Source organism: Dendropsophus ebraccatus, chromosome 5, assembly GCF_027789765.1.
Source record: "Dendropsophus ebraccatus isolate aDenEbr1 chromosome 5, aDenEbr1.pat, whole genome shotgun sequence".
NCBI lineage: Eukaryota > Metazoa > Chordata > Amphibia > Anura > Hylidae > Dendropsophus > Dendropsophus ebraccatus.
This window is the reverse complement of record NC_091458.1, coordinates 146,955,565-146,977,118: the sequence shown is the minus strand read 5'-3', so window position 1 is coordinate 146,977,118 and position 21,554 is coordinate 146,955,565. Positions and strand designations below refer to the sequence as shown.

Sequence of the window (21,554 nt, the reverse complement as noted above, 5' to 3'; positions counted from 1 at the left end):
TAGTAATGGGAGACAGAAGAAGAAACCTTAGTGGTTTAAAGGAGTAAACTCTTTTACGTATTTTGAAAGAAATAAGATATATGACAAGGCAAAAAAATAAATAAAATAATAATAATAGAGTTTTGACATAATTCGAAATGGTAATTTGCTACAATCCCGACCCGCCTGTATCTGAACCACTAACATTGTTTGATTCCAGATGTCTACGCTGAACAAGAGAACGTACAGCTAAGAGTCAAAAAGAAATCACTCACCAAATGGTATACGGCCCAAATGTAAGTCAGACATCGGACCTTTAGGCCTCTGGGCTTCTCTATCCCTTTGGTTTGTTCTGTTGCCATGTTTGTTGCTCGGTGCAGCTTCTGCTGGGTCACTGTCTATGAGACAGAAATTAATTTCATGCAAAGACTTAACCCAACTTCCTTCCTGTGCTCACACTGCTCGACGCATGAGTCACAATGTGTGAGATTGTAAAGGGTTTTATTGCATGTTGTTACCACCACCACAGTCCATATGATTCATATACAATATTTTCATGTGACTGGATCACTTCTGCCTGCTTCTCATGGCTCATCACCTCAAGCTTTGATGCATAGGGGACTTTGTACTTGAGTTTCATTGTTGGCCACAAACATACAATGTCTACTGTATCTCTTAGTACTTTGTATGTTGTGATTGTAAAGGGCTAGGGCCGATATTGCTGCTGTATTCATACAGAATACTAATACGTGTCTTGGACTTCTGTAATGCGTATAGATTTTTTTATGTCAAATAGTAAACTCAGAAATCCTGGTAATACTGAGCAGAGGATATTTTTTATTTTATCCATTTATCATGATTCAGGAGATTCGTAGCGTTATTTGTGCTGGGGTTACGACTGGTTGGTTTTCACTTCAGTTTTTAAAGGAGACGTCCGGTGAAAATTTTCCTTAAAGTATTGTACTGCCCCCCAAAAGTTATACAAATCCCCAATATACACTTATTACGTGAAATGCTTATAAAGTGCTTTTTTTCCCTGCACTTACTACTGCATTAAGGCTTCACTTTCTGGATATCATGGTGATGTCACGACCCGACTCCCAGAGCTGTGCCGGCTGTGACTGCTGGAGAGGATGATAGAAGGGGGACACTGAGGGACACAGGGCACTGGAGGGACACTGAGCATTCATCTGCCATCATCCTCTCCAGCAGCTACAGCCCGCACAGCTCTGGGTGTCGGGTCGTGACATCACTATGTTATCCAGGAAGTGACATCACCATGTTATGCAGGAAGTGACATCACCATGTTATCCAGGAAGTGAAATCATCTTGTTATCCATGGAAGTGACATCACCATGTTATCCAGGAAGTTACATCACCATGTTATCCAGGAAGTGAAGCCTTGATGCAGTAGTAAGTGCAGGAAAAAAAGCACTTTATAAGCATTTCCCATAATAAGTGTATATTGGTGATTTGTTTAACTTTTGGGGGGCAATACAATACGTTAATAAAAATTTTTGCCAGACCTCCTTTAAAAGGAGTGCTATATTCACGATAGCAGAGACTTGTTTCGTTGTGTTTTTATAAACCTGACATATATGTTTGAGATGTTGGTAATCATGTAACAAACATAGCACCTAACAAGTGCAAAAAGTGGGTGTGGGTGTGGTAGGCTATGTGGGGAGAGGGAGGGTGACCAGTGTGTGTGTGTGTGTGTGTGTGTGTGTGTGTATATTACACACCCCAGTGTCAGGTCCCCACTATATTACACACCCCAGAATATAGGCTGTGACCCAGAGCACTCTACTGACTGACTGTACATACTGATAGTGCCCATATGATGCGGCTGCGCCCCATATACTACTACCCCCTTCATCCTCCTGCCCCTCCATTATCATACTACCACCTTTATCCTCCTGCCCCTCAAATTTTTGTACTACTACCCCCTTCATCCTCCTTCCTCTCCATTATCACACTGCTACCCCTTCATCATCCTCCTGCATCATCATACTACTAATCCATTCATCCTCCTGCACCTCCCCCATCATACTACTACCCCCTTCATCCTCCTGCTCCTCATTCCTCATACTACTACCCCTTCATCCTCCTGCCCTCATCATCATACTACTATCCCTTTCATTGTCATATTACTTTCACCCCCTTCATCCTCCTGTCCCTCCATCATCATAATACTACCCCCTTCATCCTCCTGGCCCACCAACATCATACTACTACCACCCCCTTCATCCTACTGCCCCTCCATCATCATACTGCTACCCCTTCATCATCATCCTGCCACATCATCATCATACTACCACCCTTTTCATCCTCCTGCTCCTCCCTCATCATACTATTACCCCCTTCATCCTTTTGTTCCTCCCTCATCATACTACTACCCCCTTCTTCATGCTCTTGCACCTCTAGGAACTGACCCCCAGCAAGACAAACTGAAACGCATTGAAGTATCTTGCTGACCACACTCGGCTCTTCTGAGAAGTCTGCTAATTGTAAGGCCTGGGTCTCGTACTACTCAACTTGGCACTCTCTGAACTAGGCCGTTAGATAGCACACTTTCACGGGCGGACCTACCGCCGTAGTGGTACTTCACCAGAGAGCTGAACATCAAGCGGAGGAAGAGAGAAGAGGAGACCGGCGACCAACGGGGGAGCGTGTGGTTAGGTGAGTTGTGTTTTGTTTCTTTTTTATCAGAGAGGGACTCATAAGGGGGCTATATGGGGGGGCTGGACATCATAAGGGGGCTATATGGGGGAGCTGGACAACAAAAGGGGGCTATATAAGGGAGCTGGACAACATAAGGGGGCTATATGGGGGGGCTGGAACACATAAGGGGGCTATATGGGGGAGCTGGACAACAAAAGGGGGCTATATGGGGGAGCTGGACATCATAGGGGGGCTATATGGGGGGGTGGACATCATAAGGGGGCTATATGGGGGAGCTGGACAACAAAAGAAGGCTAAATGGGGGAGCTGGACAACATAAGGGGGCTATATGGGTGTGTGTGGAACACATAAGGGGGCTATATGGGGGGTGTTTGATTTTGAAGGTAGGGGGTATGTGAGGGGGGGGGGGGGTAACCAGTGTGTGTGGTGGGCCATCTATATCAGGGGTAGGGTAACCAGTGTTTGTGGTGGGCTATCTATATCAGGGGGTAGGGTGACCAGTGTGTGTGTGTGGCCCATCTATATCAGGAGGTAGAGTGAGCAGTGTGTGTGGGCCAACTAATTCAGGGGGTAGAGTGACCAGTGTGGGCGGAAGCCAACTATATCAGGGGGTAGGGTGGCCAGTGTTTGTGGTGGGCTATCTATATGACAGGGTGCAAGGTCTGTGTGTTGAGGGGGAGGGGGGTGCTATGTGAGAGGGGGCAAGGGGATCAATGTGTGTGAAAGGGGGGGGGGGGGGCGGTGCAAGTTTTCCCAGGACTAAATTTTTTTATTTTTTTAAATAAATAAAGTGTCACTGTCGTTAAATTATTATTATTTTTTTTGCAGAATTCAATAGTCCAGGCGATTTTAAGAAACTTTGCAATTGGGTTCATTAGGCAAATATGCCATTATCTGCATTTAAAAAGCCTTTTCCCAGGTCCCACCCCCTCCTCTCCTTTTTGTCATCCACTCCTCAGAATCACAAAATCTCGACTCTTTTTTTTTTTATCACTCGGGCCCTGTCTGTGTTATGGAGAGGGGAGGGGGGAGGAGGAAGGAGCGAGATTAGTCGGCAGCTGAGAGCAGAGAATAAAGGATTACACAGCGGGGGAGCTATTCAGAGTGCTATTCAGAGGTCAGAGAGGTCAGTGGTGTCATCAGAAGAGAGAGCCTAGTCATGTAGCTGTAACCTAACTCTTTGTTGTCCTGTTTTTGTTTGTTGTCCTTTTTCATGACAAAAATTTATTTTCACGGCTAATAAACCCAATGACAAAGTTTCTTAAAATCGCCTGTACCCTTGATTTTTGCAAAAAAAAATTTTAACGACATTTTAACTATAAAAATTCTAAACTCCCTTTTCTCATAAAAAAAACCCGTGAAATACAACTGATATGGTTGCTCGTACAATTGACCAAACCACCTAAATAAAATGATTTATCCTTTGTGTGAATGTTCTGAATGTTTGTTCTTACAGTGTGGGCTACTGAGTGTGGCTCGATGGGGGAAATCTTTATTTCTTTTTTTTATTTAAAAAATAAAGGTTGTAGAAATGTTCACTACACTAGGGTGTGCATTATATACTGTATGCAGCAAATAATGTCTAAATTCCCTTTCTAGCTGTGTAAGCTTTCACTGCTCCCTGTACTGAGTTAGCAAAAAAATACTCAAGAGTTTGATCATTATAGCTTGTTATTGCTTTTCAGTAATATGCTATTTTGCAGTATGTCCTAATGAAAAGTATAATGTATATAAGTGCTCCATGTTTTGACAAAAATGATTCTACTCATACAGTATCTACATTCAACACACAAAAAGTGCCAGTCTCCATTAGCATCATTTATGCGTATTTGCCTAAGTGAGCGTCTTTTTCTATACTGTAAGTTTCTGCTTATTTTCATTCAAAGGGAATGTGTCACCTAAATTTTCTTTTACTGATTACAGTCAGATACTAAAATGTGTTCTTTTATTCTGTTTCTATTTTCCGACTTAAGTTTTTTTTATTACACTTTTTGTACACTGTTATGGGGGCTGCCATATCGCCTGGGCTGTTCTTAACAGCATTTAGTGACATGCTTTACAGCAAACCTCATGGACATAGATGACAATAGACAGATTCTGTCCCCTTGAGATGAATGTGAAACCTTCCTGAGCGCGCTCTGTGACCTGAAAGAGGTCCTGGAAGAGGTCATTCCACAGGGAGCTGCTATTGTCTCCTCTATCTACTGGTGTCACATATCGCAGCAATAGTGTACAGATCGCTTTACTGCATCCTCCTCTTATCGCCACAACAGGAAGTTTTAGCTTAGTTACCCAGTGGTGAGAATGAAAACTGCAAGATATTAGGATTATTTTATAATATAGATAGGAAAATGTAAAATTCCAAAAAAAATTTCAAAAACGTCAAAAATTCTTTAAAATATGTTTAATATAAAAAAAATATTTAACCAATAAGTGATTTTTTTAAATTCCTGTTAATGTAACTGTTGTCTTTTGTTTCTATGACACTGCACAAGCCTATATCACTTTGAACTGTAAGTATATAATAGAAATTAGAATTATTATGTACAGTATTAAATTCTATTTCATTAATATACGTAAAAGTGAATGCATACCTCTAGGAATTACAAAATAAAATTTCTATACAACTTTATTGGCGCTGCCAAGCAGATTCTAACAGTGCCATCTGTCCTCCCATTGCCATCTGGTTACCGAGTTTTCTCCATTATGTAAGTATACAAATGTGCTAGTTTGGTGCACTGGAGGTTGGCGCAGCGCCCCCAGTGTACCGATATCACCTCCCCTCTCTGATGCTCCTCCTTCAGAATCAAGTCTGGTTGCGTCACCGAGTGGAGGGGATACAGGTGCACTGGGAGCTCTGGGCTAGCACATTTGCGTACTTACATAACAAGGAACATCTCAGGAATTGGATGGTGGGCGGAGCAACGATTGGTTGATTTGCAAGAAGATTGTGGCTTGTTCCATCAAATAAAGCATAACGTCCAAACTTTCATGTGTTAAAACAAAACTGTATGCTATTAACGTGTTATGTCAGTTTAAAGTGAATGTACGCCTAGTACATCGATTTTTATTTTTCTCTACATAAACAGCCCGGCGCGGTAATGCTGGTGCCACAGCCCTTTTTTTGAACCGTCACCCATTGCCGGTCTATTTTGAGGCAACGGCCCGGCATAAAGCACTCCACTACTTAATGCCCGTTCGGTGCATGGTAATAGGCCAGTGCCATCCATGTGAACCGGGCAGCGGTTCAAAAAAAGGACTGTGGCACCGGCATCCCCGCGCCATCATCGGTCTGTAAGCGATGTACTAGTGGTGCATTTGCTTTAAATAGACAAAAGGCTCATGATGATTTTTTTCATGATCAGTTTATGGCTAAGCTCACACTACGGGATTTTGCAGCCATCATTGTCGGCAGCCGCCAAAAAGACGTCCATTATTTGCTAATGACGGCCGTCTATAATGATCATGATGCCAAAATTAGCTCATATTGGACGTCTTTTGGACAGTTTAACTGCATCAGTCAGGAGCTTCTATCATGGAATCAGCTACTTGCGCAGGATTAGCGTTCACCCTACGTGATTTTTCAGCTGTCATTGCCCCGTCTCTCCTGCCATATAAGGGTATGGGCACACTATGGAATTTGAATGGAAATTTCAAGCAGAATCCTTGCGGTGGAGTCCACTTGTAGTTCCGCCTGTCCCATAGACTCAATGATATTCTGTTCAATCCACCATCCGCCCAAAGAATTGACATGTCAGTTCTTTAGGCGGCCAGTGGATTGAGCTTCAGAATATCATTGAGTCTATGGGGCAGGTGGAACTTCAAGCAGAGACCCTCACGCGGATTCCACTTTAAATTTCAAGCACATACCCTTACAATGAAATGTAGAGTAAAACATTAATGAGAAGAAACTGTGCTCTATGGATGGGAAAGCCGTCTCATATACACGGCCAGCAATGATAATAAAAAAAGGTAGAGAAGTAATGACTTTCCATGTTTGTGATCTCTAATGGACTGCGTGAAGAACATTAAACAGATTTTATAGGGTTGCTGATGTTCCCGGTGATTTATGCAGACGCAATTACACAAGAAGAGCAGCGAATGAATGATGTTACAGCCTACTGAGAAGTATCTGTACAAGTCCGAGGCCGAAGGTTTGACATTCTAAGTGGTCACCTATGTTTTCGGTGGCAGCGGCACACAGAAGCCTCTTGTGTCCAAGCCGCATACTTCAGGCTGGACTATGACTTTTGCAGATGAGTGAAGTCTCTGTGTAAGTGGAATCTGTAAATTCCTCTGCTCCTGAGGTGGGTAATGACTGATCAGTGTGGTAGGAAATAGCTAGACCCAGGAGAACGACATAGTTGTTTGTTTAGGAAAAAAACATCCATCGGAGCTTGGAAGACTCTCTCAATCAATGGCTTGTCCTCCAAATGTGAATGAAGCTAGCTCTGGCAGGATTACAGGTAACATACCTACCGTCTTTGTGTAACAGGGGTAGGAGAACATCTTGGGTGTGACAGATTGGGCTCTGTACATCTGCACTTCCAGGATTCTAGGCAGCTGGGCAGCATTTCTATACAGGATCCCCTTGTTTCTTCAATATGATATTTCGACCTAATGAATTCGGGGCCAAAACATTTGAATCAGTACATCATTGTACATGAAGGAAACTCAAGAAAAACTCATACAAGTAAAAAGGTGCAAGGACAATCCATCTGTAATACACCCGTGGTCTTGTTGTTGGGTGGCAAAAAAGTAAAAAATAGACTTTCTTAGCACTTTTTCTGTACTTTCTGCACGTGACTTCCAGCATGTCTCATTTGTGACTTGCTGTTGTACGACTTTATTATAGATATCAGAGGAAATTGGCACCATAGAGGCAATACGGGCTATGCAATTGCCGATCGGCAAATGGGAATTTTTTTACATCAAGGATGATGAGAGTCGTGGAGAACATAAAACACAATTCACTAGGGACGTGATACTTACCTCTGCACCACAGCTTAATCCAGAATCATCTACTACCTCATCTTAGAGAAATAGTTCATCAAAGCAACAGGAAATTGTCCCCATGGACTTGAATCTTATTTAATAATTTTTTGGTTGTCCACTCATAAAATTATTTTTTCAAATCAACTGTTGCCAGAAAGTGACAGATATTTGTACTTTACTTCTATTAAAAACATCTCCAGTCTTCCAGTACTTTTCAGCTGCTGTATGTCCTGCAGGAAGTGGTGGGTTCTTTCCAGTCTGACACAGTGCTCTCTGCTGCCACCTCTGTCCATGTCAAGAACTGTCCAGATCAGTAGCAAATCCCCATAGAAAACCTCTCCTGCTCTCCAGACTGGAAAAAAATACACCACTTCCTGCAGAACATACAGCAGCTGATAAGTACTGGATGACTTGAAGTAATATACTAATCTTTGGCACTTTCTGGCACCAGCTGATTTGAAAGGAAAATTATTTTGGTAAACAACCCTTTTAAGTAGGCACTTTTTATATAAAAAGAATTTTTAAATATGTATGTTGTATGTATGTATTTATCCGTATGTTGACCATGTAATAAATAGACTATGAACCAATCAGGCTCATTCAATTGGAAACTCCCATGGTCTCTCCTCTATAAGCATTCTTTATGTCTGTCTGCTGGATGGACCTGATGAAGAGCGTATCCCTCGAAATGCATTGTCCAAATAAAGTTGTGTTTTATGTTCACCACAACTCTCATCAATTAATGTGGGTCCAAGAGGTACGTGAGAGTAAGTTTATTATACTTGTGACTTAGATGCAATTGTGTGCAATCCATTTGGATCCGTTTTTCCATTGACTCCCATTATAAAAAAAAAATGATCAAAACAGATGCATTTTTTTTCTTCTCTTTTTTTTTTAGCGTACACAAAAAACCCCGCAGTTTTTGTGTTTGTGGTAAAAGTAACCACTTAAAAACGGATCAGTTAAAGAAGTCACAGTCACTTGCGATTTGCAGTGATATCAATGCCGACCACCTGTGACCAAAAATTGCTGTCTTGGGCTATGTTCACACTACGTAGGTTCCGTGGAAATCACGGCCGTTGTTTCAACGACCATGATTTCCATGGAACTTACATATTGCTGCAGGCTGAAGGGATCCTGGCCTGAGTGTATATACATGTTATAGACTCCATCCGGGATCCCTAGTGGCGCCGTAGAAAACTGACATGTCAGTTTTCTGCGGCCACTATTCAATGAATAGCAGCCACAGAAAACCCTGTCAGTGCACACTATGAAGTGAGCGGCTCTAGTATCAGAACTCTGTGGCGTAAAAGATCAACCAGTACTGCAGTACCGGCTGGGACGATCTTTTCAGAGACCGGCCAGGTCACGGAATGACCGGTCTCATACATAGTGTGAACATAGCCTTGGGGTGTAAGTGATCACATTGACAATCATCAGATGAGGTGTTGTCCACATAAAGTCACTGTGCACCCCTGTATCTGTCCTCCTTGTATACTTATAGCTCTAATAGCCCTGTCATTAGCATCAAATAATAAAAAGAGAATTTTTTTTTTTTTTTTGTATACAACCACAACCAAATCTAATGTACATTTCTACACATCTATGCCCACAACTTCCTCAATGTAGCATCAGTTATATTTTTACTGGCAGCTAAATCTCACGGTATGAGGCACAGTATGAAATCCTGCACCAGATGGCACAATCTTGATATTTTACATTTTTCAAGCATAAAAGAAACTAAAAAAACACCTACACAACCTATTAAAATGGTTTATGTTGACATATGCATCCATACATAATGGATTATCTGTGCATTGTTTGTAGGGAAGCTTGAACATCTTGAAAACAAGCTAATCCAAAAGATTAAAAAAAATACACCAACTTCAAACTTTCTAACTACAACCCTGGTTTCAAGCTGTCAAACCCCCCCCCCTCCCCCCTCCGAAATCCTGTGTGTAGCCATAGTACTGTATGTGTCATAAATGCAATCGGATGCAGCGTATGAAAAGTCAGCACAAAAACATAAAAGAGTGAATGATTAGACAAACTTTGGGTCATTGCATTGTTAGTTTTTGCTATTGTTTTCTTAAACCTGCTGAATCTGAATTCTATTTTTGTTGTGATATTTTTCAAATACAAAAAGAAAAAACACTGCAAAGAGAAACACTGCAAACTCTCAAGGAGCTGACAGCTCCTGGTTGTTTTTGCTTGTGGCAACCAGTAGCTAATTTTTCCTCTGGCTCGTGCTGCTGTTCCTGTATCTGTCAGGGAGATGTTGTCCAGGCGGCTTACATAAATAAATTAGCCAGTCCTGACGCGGCACGGAAGCCAAACAAAAAAAAAAAAAAACTCACTGGATTTTTAGAGCTGTGAAAAAGTATTTCCCAGTTTCTCTTATTTTTGCCTATTTTAAGTTTTTGATCAACAAACTTTTATAACAAGATAAAGTATGACAAAGGGGACGTTTGTTATTGAGTCTAAAACGTGATTTTTTTTTACGACATTTTTTTTAGATACTATTTTTTTATCCAGATGAATAGGACTAACCTAACAAATACTCATAAAATTGTGTATAAAAAATAATCACTCAAAAAGAGGCGCAAAAATATTCACCTGCTACTGATCAGACATTGGGGGACATTTATTAAGTCCGGCGTTTTCTGCGCCGGACTTAAAAATACCCCCGCAGCTCCGGCGCTACAGAGATTTATCTAGAGGCGGACTGCCTCTACATAAATCGCGTGCGCGCCGGTGCGCACAGCCGAAAACCTACGCCAGCTGAGGACTGGAGTAGGTTTTCGGCGTAACTTTAACAGAAAAAGATAATGAATCGCGCGGATTATGAGTCCGCGCCCCCGTTCTGCCCCCTCCAAACCCCCTCCCTGCCCCCCCCCCCCCCCCCCCCCGCGTAACCGGCGGAAAGTGCTGTTTTGCGAATATTTTATTCGCAAATCGGCCATTTGCGAATAAAATAATGCGCAAATCGACACTTTTCGCCGAAAAAAACCTGTACGCCCGATGATACATGTCCTCCACTGGCTCCAGTTTTTACAATATTTTAGAATTGCGCACATGATAAATGGGATGCAAATCCTGGACAAAACAGGATCCAAGAGAATAGTGAGGTAACGGAGACGAAGTCAGGAGAAGCCAGGTAACAACACAGGAAAAGGTATGGAGATGCTTGCACACTAGAAAAACTAGTCTAATATCCAGTGTGGATATCTGGGCACTGATACACTTTATAGGAGATCAGGGACCTGGTCCAGGATGTGATTGCACCACACACACACACACACACACACACACACACACACAGAAACAGCAATGGTGAATGAAAAAAAAAACTGTCAATCACCTAAGCAAGACAGTTCAAGTTGCTAGCAGGAAAGAGATGGGTGTGGTAAGAATTTAAGGAGCAGACAAGAAAGAGCAGAGCGGTGTTCAGACAGGGTTCAGAGAAGTGCAAATAAAACCTAAATACAAACAAAACCATGACTAAGGGTCCTATTTGATTAACGATAAACAATAGTAAGCAAGCGCTGTTGCAAACGATTACCGATGAGTTTATGGTCAGTTCAAAAGATGTGATCACCCCTATTTAAATTTCAACAAATCGATACCCTGGAAGTTTGATGAAATTTTATCTGATCTCAGCAATTCCGTAGTGTGAACACACCTTTAGGATATAGAAGAATATGGAAGGATGGGAAAAGGGCCATAGAAGAGAAAGAAGGTTAATTCAATTTCCTAAGTAGAATGAATTCTTTGAGACAAGTCCCTGAGAACTTGAAGTAGTGGTGTCACAAAGAAGGTATAATCAGATATGTACCACATACATATATGTAAAGGAGAACAAATCTGCTTTTTAGTAAATAAGATTACACCCCTGTTCCATTTTTCTTCCCTATGCATCTGATTACTTCCAGGTTTCCTCTCTGAACTGTGACCCTGTGGTTGCCATGCAAAAGTGTAGACACTTTCCTACAATCCCCCTTGCTTGCATGTAAAGTGAAAACCAACTGCTCGTACTAATGGGACAGATCATGTGACTGCGATTGAACTGAGCACGAGTGACCCAAACTAGTGGATACCATAACCAAGGGCAACAGGTTATCAAACAATGCCGCACATGGTAGGATTATTAAGTCTATATCTCTCAAACAATACATTTTACGAAATGCTTGTAAATTTGGAATATGTTTCATTTAACATAATTCATCGTTATAGACCTCATTTTCTTTGCGAAACAAACCTTTTAATAATGTTAAATATTTATCAGGATGAGCAGTTGGACAGATTTTAGTCGGGTATTGCATCGCTTCATAATTTTTTTTGTGGAATTTATCCTTTCAAAAAATCTCAAGTGAAGCAATAAAGGTTCTATTACACGGAGTGGTTATCTGCCGAATCAGGTCAAAACAGGCAGATATCACCCTAAGTAGTAATGACAACGATGAGCTGAGAAGCCGCTGATTAGCTAATCATTGTCTTTCATTTTTAAAAATCAAGTTTAAAAATCATCGGCCACCGACGACTGATGAGAGTATGTAGAAAATATTAAAACTTACACTTACCTGTTCAAGCTCCCCGGAGTCATTCTGGCTTCTGTTCGCTCACAGCAGCTGCCGCTGGCATGTCTGAAACCAATCACTGGCCATGGTGCTGTCCCATCTCAGTCAGTGATTGGTTGAGAGGCCTATCACTTCAGAAATGGGTCAGAAGTGCCAGCGGCGACTTAGATGAGCAGGAAGAAGCCAGAAGAACACCAGGGAACAAGGACAGGTGAGTATAATTTTATTATTTTCTACATACACAGCAAGGGAGCAAGGTCTGCACGGACATTGCTAAGAATGTCCATACAGCCCTTGCTACACGATCTTCGAGCCGTGTTATAGGCTGTGTAAGCGAGTGCCCTTTTAGCAGATTGGTGCTCTCTTACACTTTGTATTGAGCTTTGTATTATGGCCCTAAATGTTAACCCTTTGACGACCTGGGGTCATTGGTTCCTCAATGCCCAGGTCGTTTTAGGATATCAGCTTGTGGGATCATAATGATTCCATAAGCTGATGTCCTGGTGTCTGCCCCCTCTACGCTGTCCCCTGCCGCTGTTACTATCTTGTAACAGCGGCAGGGGAGAGAGAGGAGGGGGCAGAGCTCACGGGCGCACTCCCAGGAACCATTTGTCCGTGATCCAAAAAAAGATACACCAAAACAATGGAAATTGTGGAGTGGATCAATCTTGGTTGTATGGTATAAGCAACAATGAGCTAAGACATTTAAGATCCTTTTATATAAAAGAAATCTATTATATGATGTACACTGCCAATACCCCACAAGGACAGACAACACCCCTACGCTTCCCTGTAGAGCCTAGAATTAACTTGGCTTTTTGTTCTATACTGTTGAACTGGATGACATTAAGGTTACACAGCGGTGGTGCTTGTCTTTTTCAGAAAGAAAGCAGACATCAAAGCTACTGCATTGACACTGTAAAAATGATGTCTCGCCAGAGGTGGCTATCTTCACTGTGCGCTTACTTGTGGAGATTTGGACAAAACTATTTTTTAATGACCAATTTTATTGTCAGAAGCGGGTCACCAACAGGGCGCCGACACATGAGGATATATACAAGAGCCAGGTGGGAGGGGGGGGGGGGAACATCCCTGAGTAAGGACGTTGAGAGATAGATTTTGATTAAAGCCATGCAGTCAGCTAAAGACAATAGTCATTCACATCTATGTTTTAATTTTAACTCTAATTAAATGAAATTATTATTATAATTATAATAATTATTATTATTATTAATATTACTACTACTACTATGGGGGATAGCCAACTGAGTGGTATTCCTAGAAATATTAATTCCAATAAATTTTATACGGCAGGGGGATACAGCAGGCATACGCCAGGGAGAAGGGGCAAATCTGCGCCTTCTTCCGGGCGTACACCTCAGGCACGACAATGATAAATCCCCCCCTATGTGTTATAGAAACTACACTAGGCAAAATATCTTCTGCATTTGAACACCGGTGGCTGAAGAAGATAGATAAAGCTCTAAGAAGTCCGGTAAAACATGGATACAGCCAAAGGCCATAGGTTGCATCCATGTCAGATTATCCTCCAATAAAAATGGCTGTTATTTTAACGGTTTGTGAACCTAGCCTAAGGCTGTCATTTATAGGGGTAATCCAGTGCTAAAAAAACACGGTCAATTTCTTCCAGAGACAGCACCACTCTTGTCTCCAATTTGGGTGCGATTTTGTAACTTGAGTCCATTAAAGTGAATGGAGCTTGATTGCAAACCACACCTAAACTGGAGACAAGAGTTGTGTTGTCCCTAGAAGGAAGTGGCCATGTTTTTGTAGCACTGGTAAACCCCTTTAAGGAATGGGCTTTCATTTAACAGCAAAAGGCGTCTGTCTATTGATAATGACGGTGGCAAATAATGCTCATGATCATTACTTCTGAAAGTCATTTTGGGCCAAAATCCTGTTGTGGAAACATAGCTGGAAACGGGTGCAGGAACCTAGCTAAGCCTCTCAATTACACGCAATGTCATTGGTGTTAACCTCCACCAACAAACATTGCAGCAAATAAAAAGGTTTCTGATATGGTCAGGTTGGCAGTTGCTCAGCCAGTAAAGCTCTTTGATAAGCAATGAAGTTACCTACTTGGCAGGAGTCATGGTCGACAGCTGTTATATCAAGTCCAGACCTGTCTTCTCTTATATCAGCATGGCAGCCATCCAGCGGCAAGCAGCTGTTGTGTTTCTTCAACCATCTAACATAGGCTGGAAAGTACCAGCACCGTCTACACTTACAGGACGCTGACGTTAATGGTAGGAGTCTTCTCTTCTGAACACAGTATATACTCATAAGGGAATTAACACCGTATAGCCAAACAATATTTGTCCAAAAATACCATTGAAACAAGGTGCAAGTCTAAAAATGAATTTATATGCGACTCGAAAGATAATTTTATTGGGGTCATTTCATTCTACCATGCTTCTCTAAAAATAAGACAGTCCTAAAAGCGACTGTCTTATTTTTTTTTTTTTAGATGTATGTACTTAGATGCTGCACGGCTGAAGTGTGTAAAGGGTTATTGTTTATTTGTATGTCACATGGATCTGTGGACCTTTAGGAATCTCTTCTTAGTCTCTCCTGTCACCTCTCTCTTTACTTGTTCTAATGCACTCTTCACCCACTCACAGCGCACTTTAGATACACTGAGGAAGGAAGTCACATGGGTAGAGGAAGTGCATAGGTCTTTCGTGTTGGGCATAGTGGAGAAAGGATGCAAGCCGGACGGCTCTCTACAGTGGTCCTCTCTGACTGCTGTCTCTCTGCCAGGTCCCCCTACTCTCAAGAAGTTCAGTCTCAGGGTACTATTACACCAACAGATCTGACGAAAGATTATCTGCCAAAGATTTGAAGCCAAACCCAGGAGTGGATTTGAAAAGAGGAGAAATCCAGTCTTTCCTTTATGACCTGTTCTCTGTTTATAGTCTGTTCCTGGGTTTGGCTTCAAATCTTTGGCAGATAATCTTTCGTCAGATCTGTTGGTGTAATAGTACCCTTAGTCAGATCCCCGTATGGGTAGGAAGCAAGACAGGACACAGTTTCTTCTTAGTCTACTCTACACAACACTATGCAGTGTTAAGCCCTCACAGGAGAGGACACGTTAGAGAAAACCCCAACCCACGCCGTGGACTAGGAGTGACACAGTGCAGGACAGTATCCACAGACAGCAGTAAGCTAGGAACTGATCTGGATAGAGCAAAGTTGCAATAAGCCTAGGAACTCTATCTCACAGCGCGGTTGTCAGCAGGGAACCCTCAGTATTCCGCTGATCCCAGGTAACAAGGACTGTGGCCTTGTGTCACCCTCATAGGACAGGTCACCTGACAATGGTGGCCATTTTTTTTTAATCAGATCGTTTTTTATTAAAGTCATAAAAAAACTTTTTTTTTTTTTTTTAAATACAAACAATCAAGACACAAAAAGGAACAATAAAACAGAGGATCGCATAAAGAAATAAAAACAGAAAATATGCAAAAAGTGTACAGGAAGGCAATAACATATGAAAAAACGTACAGAATTTCCAGTACTGACATTCGCTTAACATTGTACATATGTGGTGACAATGGTGGGCATTAGGTGATGTGAAGACACAAAGGTCAATACATGGGCACAAGTATTCTCTTCTTCTTTTTCTAAGTATTCTTCTATCTCATCCTCCAACATCCTGGCACAGCACAGTACTACTTGGGTTTGGGACTCTCACAACATCCTCCTCTCTGCTACTCTGATTCTTTGTATCTCTCAACTTGCTACGCAGTCAGCACGACTGTACTCCTCACTGTATTCCTATCACAGGTCTGGTTGCTGTATTGTCAAGTGTCTCATTAAGTGCTTTATCAAGGGAACTATCAAGTGCACCGCACCCTGTCAAAGCAAAGCTGTATAGCTTGCTGCACATAAATACTTTTCAAGTAAAAAATAAGCTTATTTATGATAAAGAGACTCTGTGATTCTTCATCTTACACCAACACAGTGTTCACCACATCCTTGGGACATTTCCCCTCTCTGTGGGTGGCAGTTCCAATAGTCCGGGAGGGTCACTACACAACTCTGGCCAACTGTGACTACATTAACCCAAGGGATTCTGTAGCAGCCCGGCAGGACACTGTCCACAGGGGAACAGGGTACAACCAGTTTTCTAAACTAAAAGCAGGCGTGCCATCACACCTGTATGCCCAACCGGCACTAGCGTCACAAAATAAGATCTTAAGGTCCAGCTGTATCTTGGTCAACCACCACCGGAGTGGCGTCACACTTCACCACCTAGCAAGTGACCGGTCGCTCCTCCGACACAACATCACTGGGGGTACACCACATTTTCTTTTCGCACTCATTTGTCTGGGGCCATATATCTGAAGAGAAGATGAACCCTATTCATAGGTTCGGACTCAAATCTGTGAACTCTGTGGGGGAGATTTATCAAAGGGTGTAAAATTTAGACTGGTGCAAACCGGCCACAGCAACCAATCACAGCTCAGTTTCCAGCTCTGGTGAAAGGAAAGAGGAGCTGTGATTGGTTGCTGTGGCCGGTTTGCACCAGTCTAAATTTTACACCCTTTAATAAATCTCCCCCTGTTTGTAAGGAGGAGGTCGATTATGTCCTGTCATGGCAGGAGGTAGAGGTGCACTTGTCCAGGATGGTTGGGAGCTACGGTACGCCTATTGTCTGTCTCGATGACGTCACATGAAAAACCTTAGCACTGGAGGTGCTAGCTGTAACTAGGGGTTATTTTTCAAGTCTACTCTAAAAATCCTGAAAAATCAAGCTGGGGCTTATTTTTTGGGGGTAGAGCTTATCTTTGAAAACAGGGTTATAGGGGTGACAGGGATGAAAATATTATCTCTGTATTATTTATATCTGCTCCTTCCTTAAGCGCCTGTGCACCACTAGTACATGAATAGACTATAATATGAATAGACTGGCGCCGGCAAGGCAATGCCGATGCCGCGGTCCTTTTTTTTTTTTAGCCACGGCCTGGTTCCCGCATACAGTGCCGGTCTATTAGCAAGCACCAGCAGGGCATGAAGCACTAGGGACAAGCTGGCCTGACGGCCCCCAATGTGACATTCTCCCCTCCCTTCTGTGACGCGGCTCCATTGATTCCAATGGAGCTGTGACACAGAGGTGAGGGAAGATCTTCACACTGGGGGGCCGGTGTGCCCGCCTCCAGTGCCTTATGCTGGACAAGTGCTTGCAAATAAACCGGCGCCATGCATGGAAACTGGGCGGTGGTTCGAAAAGGAGGACCACGGCATTGGCAAGCCCTTCGCTTTAGGTTAATTTTTACTTCGTATGTGTGGGAAGGGGAACTGACAATAAGAATGGTTTTGTTCCAGTTTATCTTTACAAAATAAAAACATGATTTTATACTCGCAACAACAGTTGGGTGGCAGCTTAGCAGAGGAGAAAATATGGTCCAGGATATGTCTCACTCAGATGACAAATAAAGGTCGCTGATCTCCGGATCAGAGAGTGAAAACACGCTTTATCTATCCAGAGAGTTTTTTCTAGTTTGCTGAGTTCCAAGCCCTCCCGTTGCCAGTTCAGTCGCTTGATACGTGCCAAACGATGGGGATTTATGATTCCCTGGATTTTAGATGATAGGATTGTTAGACTAGTGATGGCCAAAATTATAGGAGCCAGATGATTATACGACATAACGATTGTAAACTCACATGCATGGTTTTCAATATAATGGTGCACGTAGAAGACGAGCCTAATAGCAAAGATAAAGATAAGCCTGTCATTATGATAATACCCTATTTACCCCCAAATTAGACCTAGTAGAGGTTTTGCTGAATTGCTAAATAAAAGGCCTCCCCCGAAAGTAAGACCTAGCAAAGTTTTTGTTTGGAAGCATGCCCGTCGAACAGATAACCAGGGTATGCAGCTGGGATTCTATTTTCACCGTCCGCTGCAGAGCAGGACATGAAGACCGGCACCAGCCACCAACCCCGATGTTCCCTTCCATGACTGTCAAGGCATAAAGAGTCCCATCATCTGCCTCCATCCTCTTTGTCCCCTACCGCCAGATGCAGAGCCTCACACAGTGTGCTGCTATCCGGTCATCTGCCGCCATACTGGACACTGTCCCTGCTGTGCTGTACAAGTGTCCTAGGATAAGCCCCCCCTGGTGGCTGGAAGCCATACCGTACGCTCTGTCCCTGCTGTGCATGTGACATTTGAATTTTTCTTCATGGAAAAATAAGACATCCCCTGAAAAAAAGACTTAGCACACCTAGCGAGCAAGAATTAATATGACACTCTCTTATTTTCAGGGGAAACAGGGAACCTAGAACAGCTGGGTTTGCTAGGCTGTGCTACTACCATCTATCCCTGTTGAGACAAAACTAGAGGCCAGGTCTACACACAATTCTACATGCCAACATGTATTAGAATATTTATCAGAAATCAATACTCAGGAACTGGACCAATCCTCCTCAGCCTCAACCTCTCATAGAATACATAATTGGGATGTCCAGCTGACAGTTTCCCTTTACCATACACCTAGTACCCAGATGAATATGTTTAGACGTGTTACTGACGCATTTACTATAAAACAGCAACACCCGAGAATTGTTCTGTATTCTGGGAAGTGACAGCGCAGTGATGTACCTACAGACCTTGCAGCACCCCCCATGTTTTTTCTATTCTCAGCATCTGCAGGAAACTCGATTTCCCCCCCTGTGCTTCTGCCTTCTACCGGTCACACTTGAGAGTATATAGTGTATAAAGCAATGACTGCTCAAGCTGGAGGCTCAATGGCTACAAAAGAAATCTTACCAGCTTATTTTTCTGTAGATTTGTTTGCACGCCCTTCAATTAATATAAATGGCGGTATTGTTTTTTCTGCTTCTCACTCACTGGAACTTTTAGTGCAGACTGGCTGAAGCTGACGCTCGCTTCTTACAAGAATTTTTTTTTATAATTTTTTTTTACTGTTGAGTCGAATTCTGTTTCTAATTATGTCATATCTTAGTTTCACACTACGAGAAACTGCAAATCACAGCAAGAAAGTACAAGTAACAGGTGCACAATTTAAGCCTGCAAGAAGAAGCAAGATTTTAACCTGCTGTAGTCCAAAAGATTGGAATACTACCTTGTGAGACCTCCAGCGATAAGCTCTAGTCTGTGGAGAATCTTAGCACCAAATGCTCAATTTCAAATTAAAATCAATGGGTGTCCATATAATACAGGTAATACACAGATGTGTCAGTCCTTCAGAGCCATGGGCACACTTTATTGCAAAACAACACTCATTTTTTTACAAAACAGACTACCCCTTTAAATTTCAAAAGTATGACTGGCTTTATACACAAAAACAATGGGGAGAAAATAGAAAAATATCTTTGCCAGCATGCATTGTTTTTCTCTATGGTTTTCATAGATTATTTAGTTTCTTCTGGACATAAGTGTGGTGCTGCTTCTGGAAGAAAACAGCCATTTCTTTACACCTGGATAACCCCTTTAAAGAGAATTTGTCAGCCCCATACCAGGTACAGAGCTGCAGATCCCAGCAGACGTGTCTATAAATATCTGCTGCTTTTTGCTAAAAACAAGAAAATCTGTGTATGAGCTTTTCTCTCCATCTCCCCCCCCCCCTTCCCTTCCGAGACAGATAATGTAAAGCAGTCCCTGGCAGGCTTTATCTGCAACATTGTAGCTTCTTTGTAATGCTGGGAGTTCATTAGCAACTTAACCTCAGAATAACCGTCCCAGCATTTCAAAGAAGCTACAAAGTTGCAGATAAAGCCAGTTAGAGACTTGTTTACGTCAGCCGTCTCAGAAGGGGGGTGGGGAGACAGAGAGAAAGGCTCACACACAGATTTTTGTGTCTTCAGCAGAAAGCAGCAGCTGAGAACTGGGGGGAAGGAAAGTGAGTAGATAATAACAAGTATGAAATGGGTGGCAACTAGAGATGAGCAAATTCGCCGAAGTTGGGGTTCGTATGAACCTGAACTCTCGGCTTCTGATTCCCGCTGTCTGCAGCCTCCGTGAACAGGGTGGATACAGCCTTACGGACCACCTGGAAAACTGGGATACAGACATTGGCATAGGCTGTATACCTGTTTTCCAGGCGGTCCTTACGCTGTATCCACCCTGTTAACGGAGGCTGCAGACAGCAGCAATCAGAAGCCGAGAATTCAGGTTCATACAAAATTAGCTCATCTCTAGTGGCAACATATCAAAAGTTATGTTTGAGTGGAATATCCCTTTAAGGATTCTTCATTTACCCGACAATCAGCCTATGTAAACAGACCAACCATCAGCTGATGAGCGAAGAAACATTCACTTGTTGGCTGAATCGATCTTTAATGCGGTCGGACAAATCATGGTTATCGGCCGCACATGTCTTTGTCTAAACAGGAGATGGCCCGACGATAACAGTGGCGCATGAACGGTATCGGAGTTGTACAGTGATCAATCGATCATACTTAATCCATCGCTGCCAATTCTTTATCTTACTTTATTTTACTTTGTGTTCTGATGATGGGGGTCATGTATTTGACGCGGTGGTGAGGGGTGTGACCTATTGTAGCACATTTTGCTACAGCGTGCATTGTACACTGCTATTTTTGGGGGGATGATATGGTATGTTGGTTGGTTGGTGGAGTTTAGGTGCCAGGGCTGATATCCTGTCCCAGGCTCTGGAATCCTCTTCATCTTCATGGTCCGGCTCTGACATCATTTCCTTCGGTTGGGTGAGACTTCAATAAAAAAAAAGTTTAAGAATCCTCGTTGTATCACTTTAACCAAAATTACCAAAAGCAAGAACGCAAGTTCGAGAAATGCAAATGTCACACGTCTCTCTTTGTCCTCTGTGGTGCAGATAATTTTTCACTCTCTTTTATTCACAGGAACATTCATACAGCTATTATGTTTGACACTCACAAGAAAATTCTCAGCTGCTAGGTCCCATTGTATACCTGCTATGTTGGTAGTTACACTTTTGCAGTAAGTTTTCAAGGCCGTCTTAAAGCAATTACTTCAGAATCACAATTTGTCTCTCCTTTCTTTGACACGTTATGCTTTACTAATAGCAGTAATTCCAATGCATTTTCAAATCAGAGAATTCATTCAGGAAATGACACTAATGGATTAAGTGTTAAGTTCCAGGGAAGAACATTCTGTACCTCAAATAAAGGGCAATATTCAGTGTGAGAAAGGTGTGTCTCTCCTGTATGCCAGGAAAATTATGTATATATTGGATGAAATAGAAGTAGTTACTCTTAGGTCCACAGTAAATCTGCATGTTACGAGGTGGACACAAATCAACCAAGGACTTCCCTGTTCAAAAACATGTTATG

General features: G+C 42.4%; 1 protein-coding gene across 4 annotated transcripts in view; it reads right to left on the bottom strand.

Moving 5' to 3' along the window:
* LAPTM5 (lysosomal protein transmembrane 5) overlaps positions 1-21,554 on the bottom strand; it is a 136,839-nt gene that overhangs the window by 39,127 nt on the left and 76,158 nt on the right. For 2 of the 4 annotated variants that reach the window (XM_069972608.1, XM_069972609.1), the window contains exons 2-3: positions 7,141-7,278; positions 255-377 (exon numbers count right to left, since the gene is read on the bottom strand). In XM_069972608.1, coding sequence (XP_069828709.1) covers positions 255-377; positions 7,141-7,200 — 183 coding nt within the window. In that variant the 5' untranslated portion in view covers positions 7,201-7,278. Of the gene's footprint in view, positions 1-254; positions 378-7,136; positions 7,279-21,554 lie in introns of all 4 variants that reach the window. The other 2 variants (XM_069972610.1, XM_069972611.1) reach the window with 2 other exon arrangements.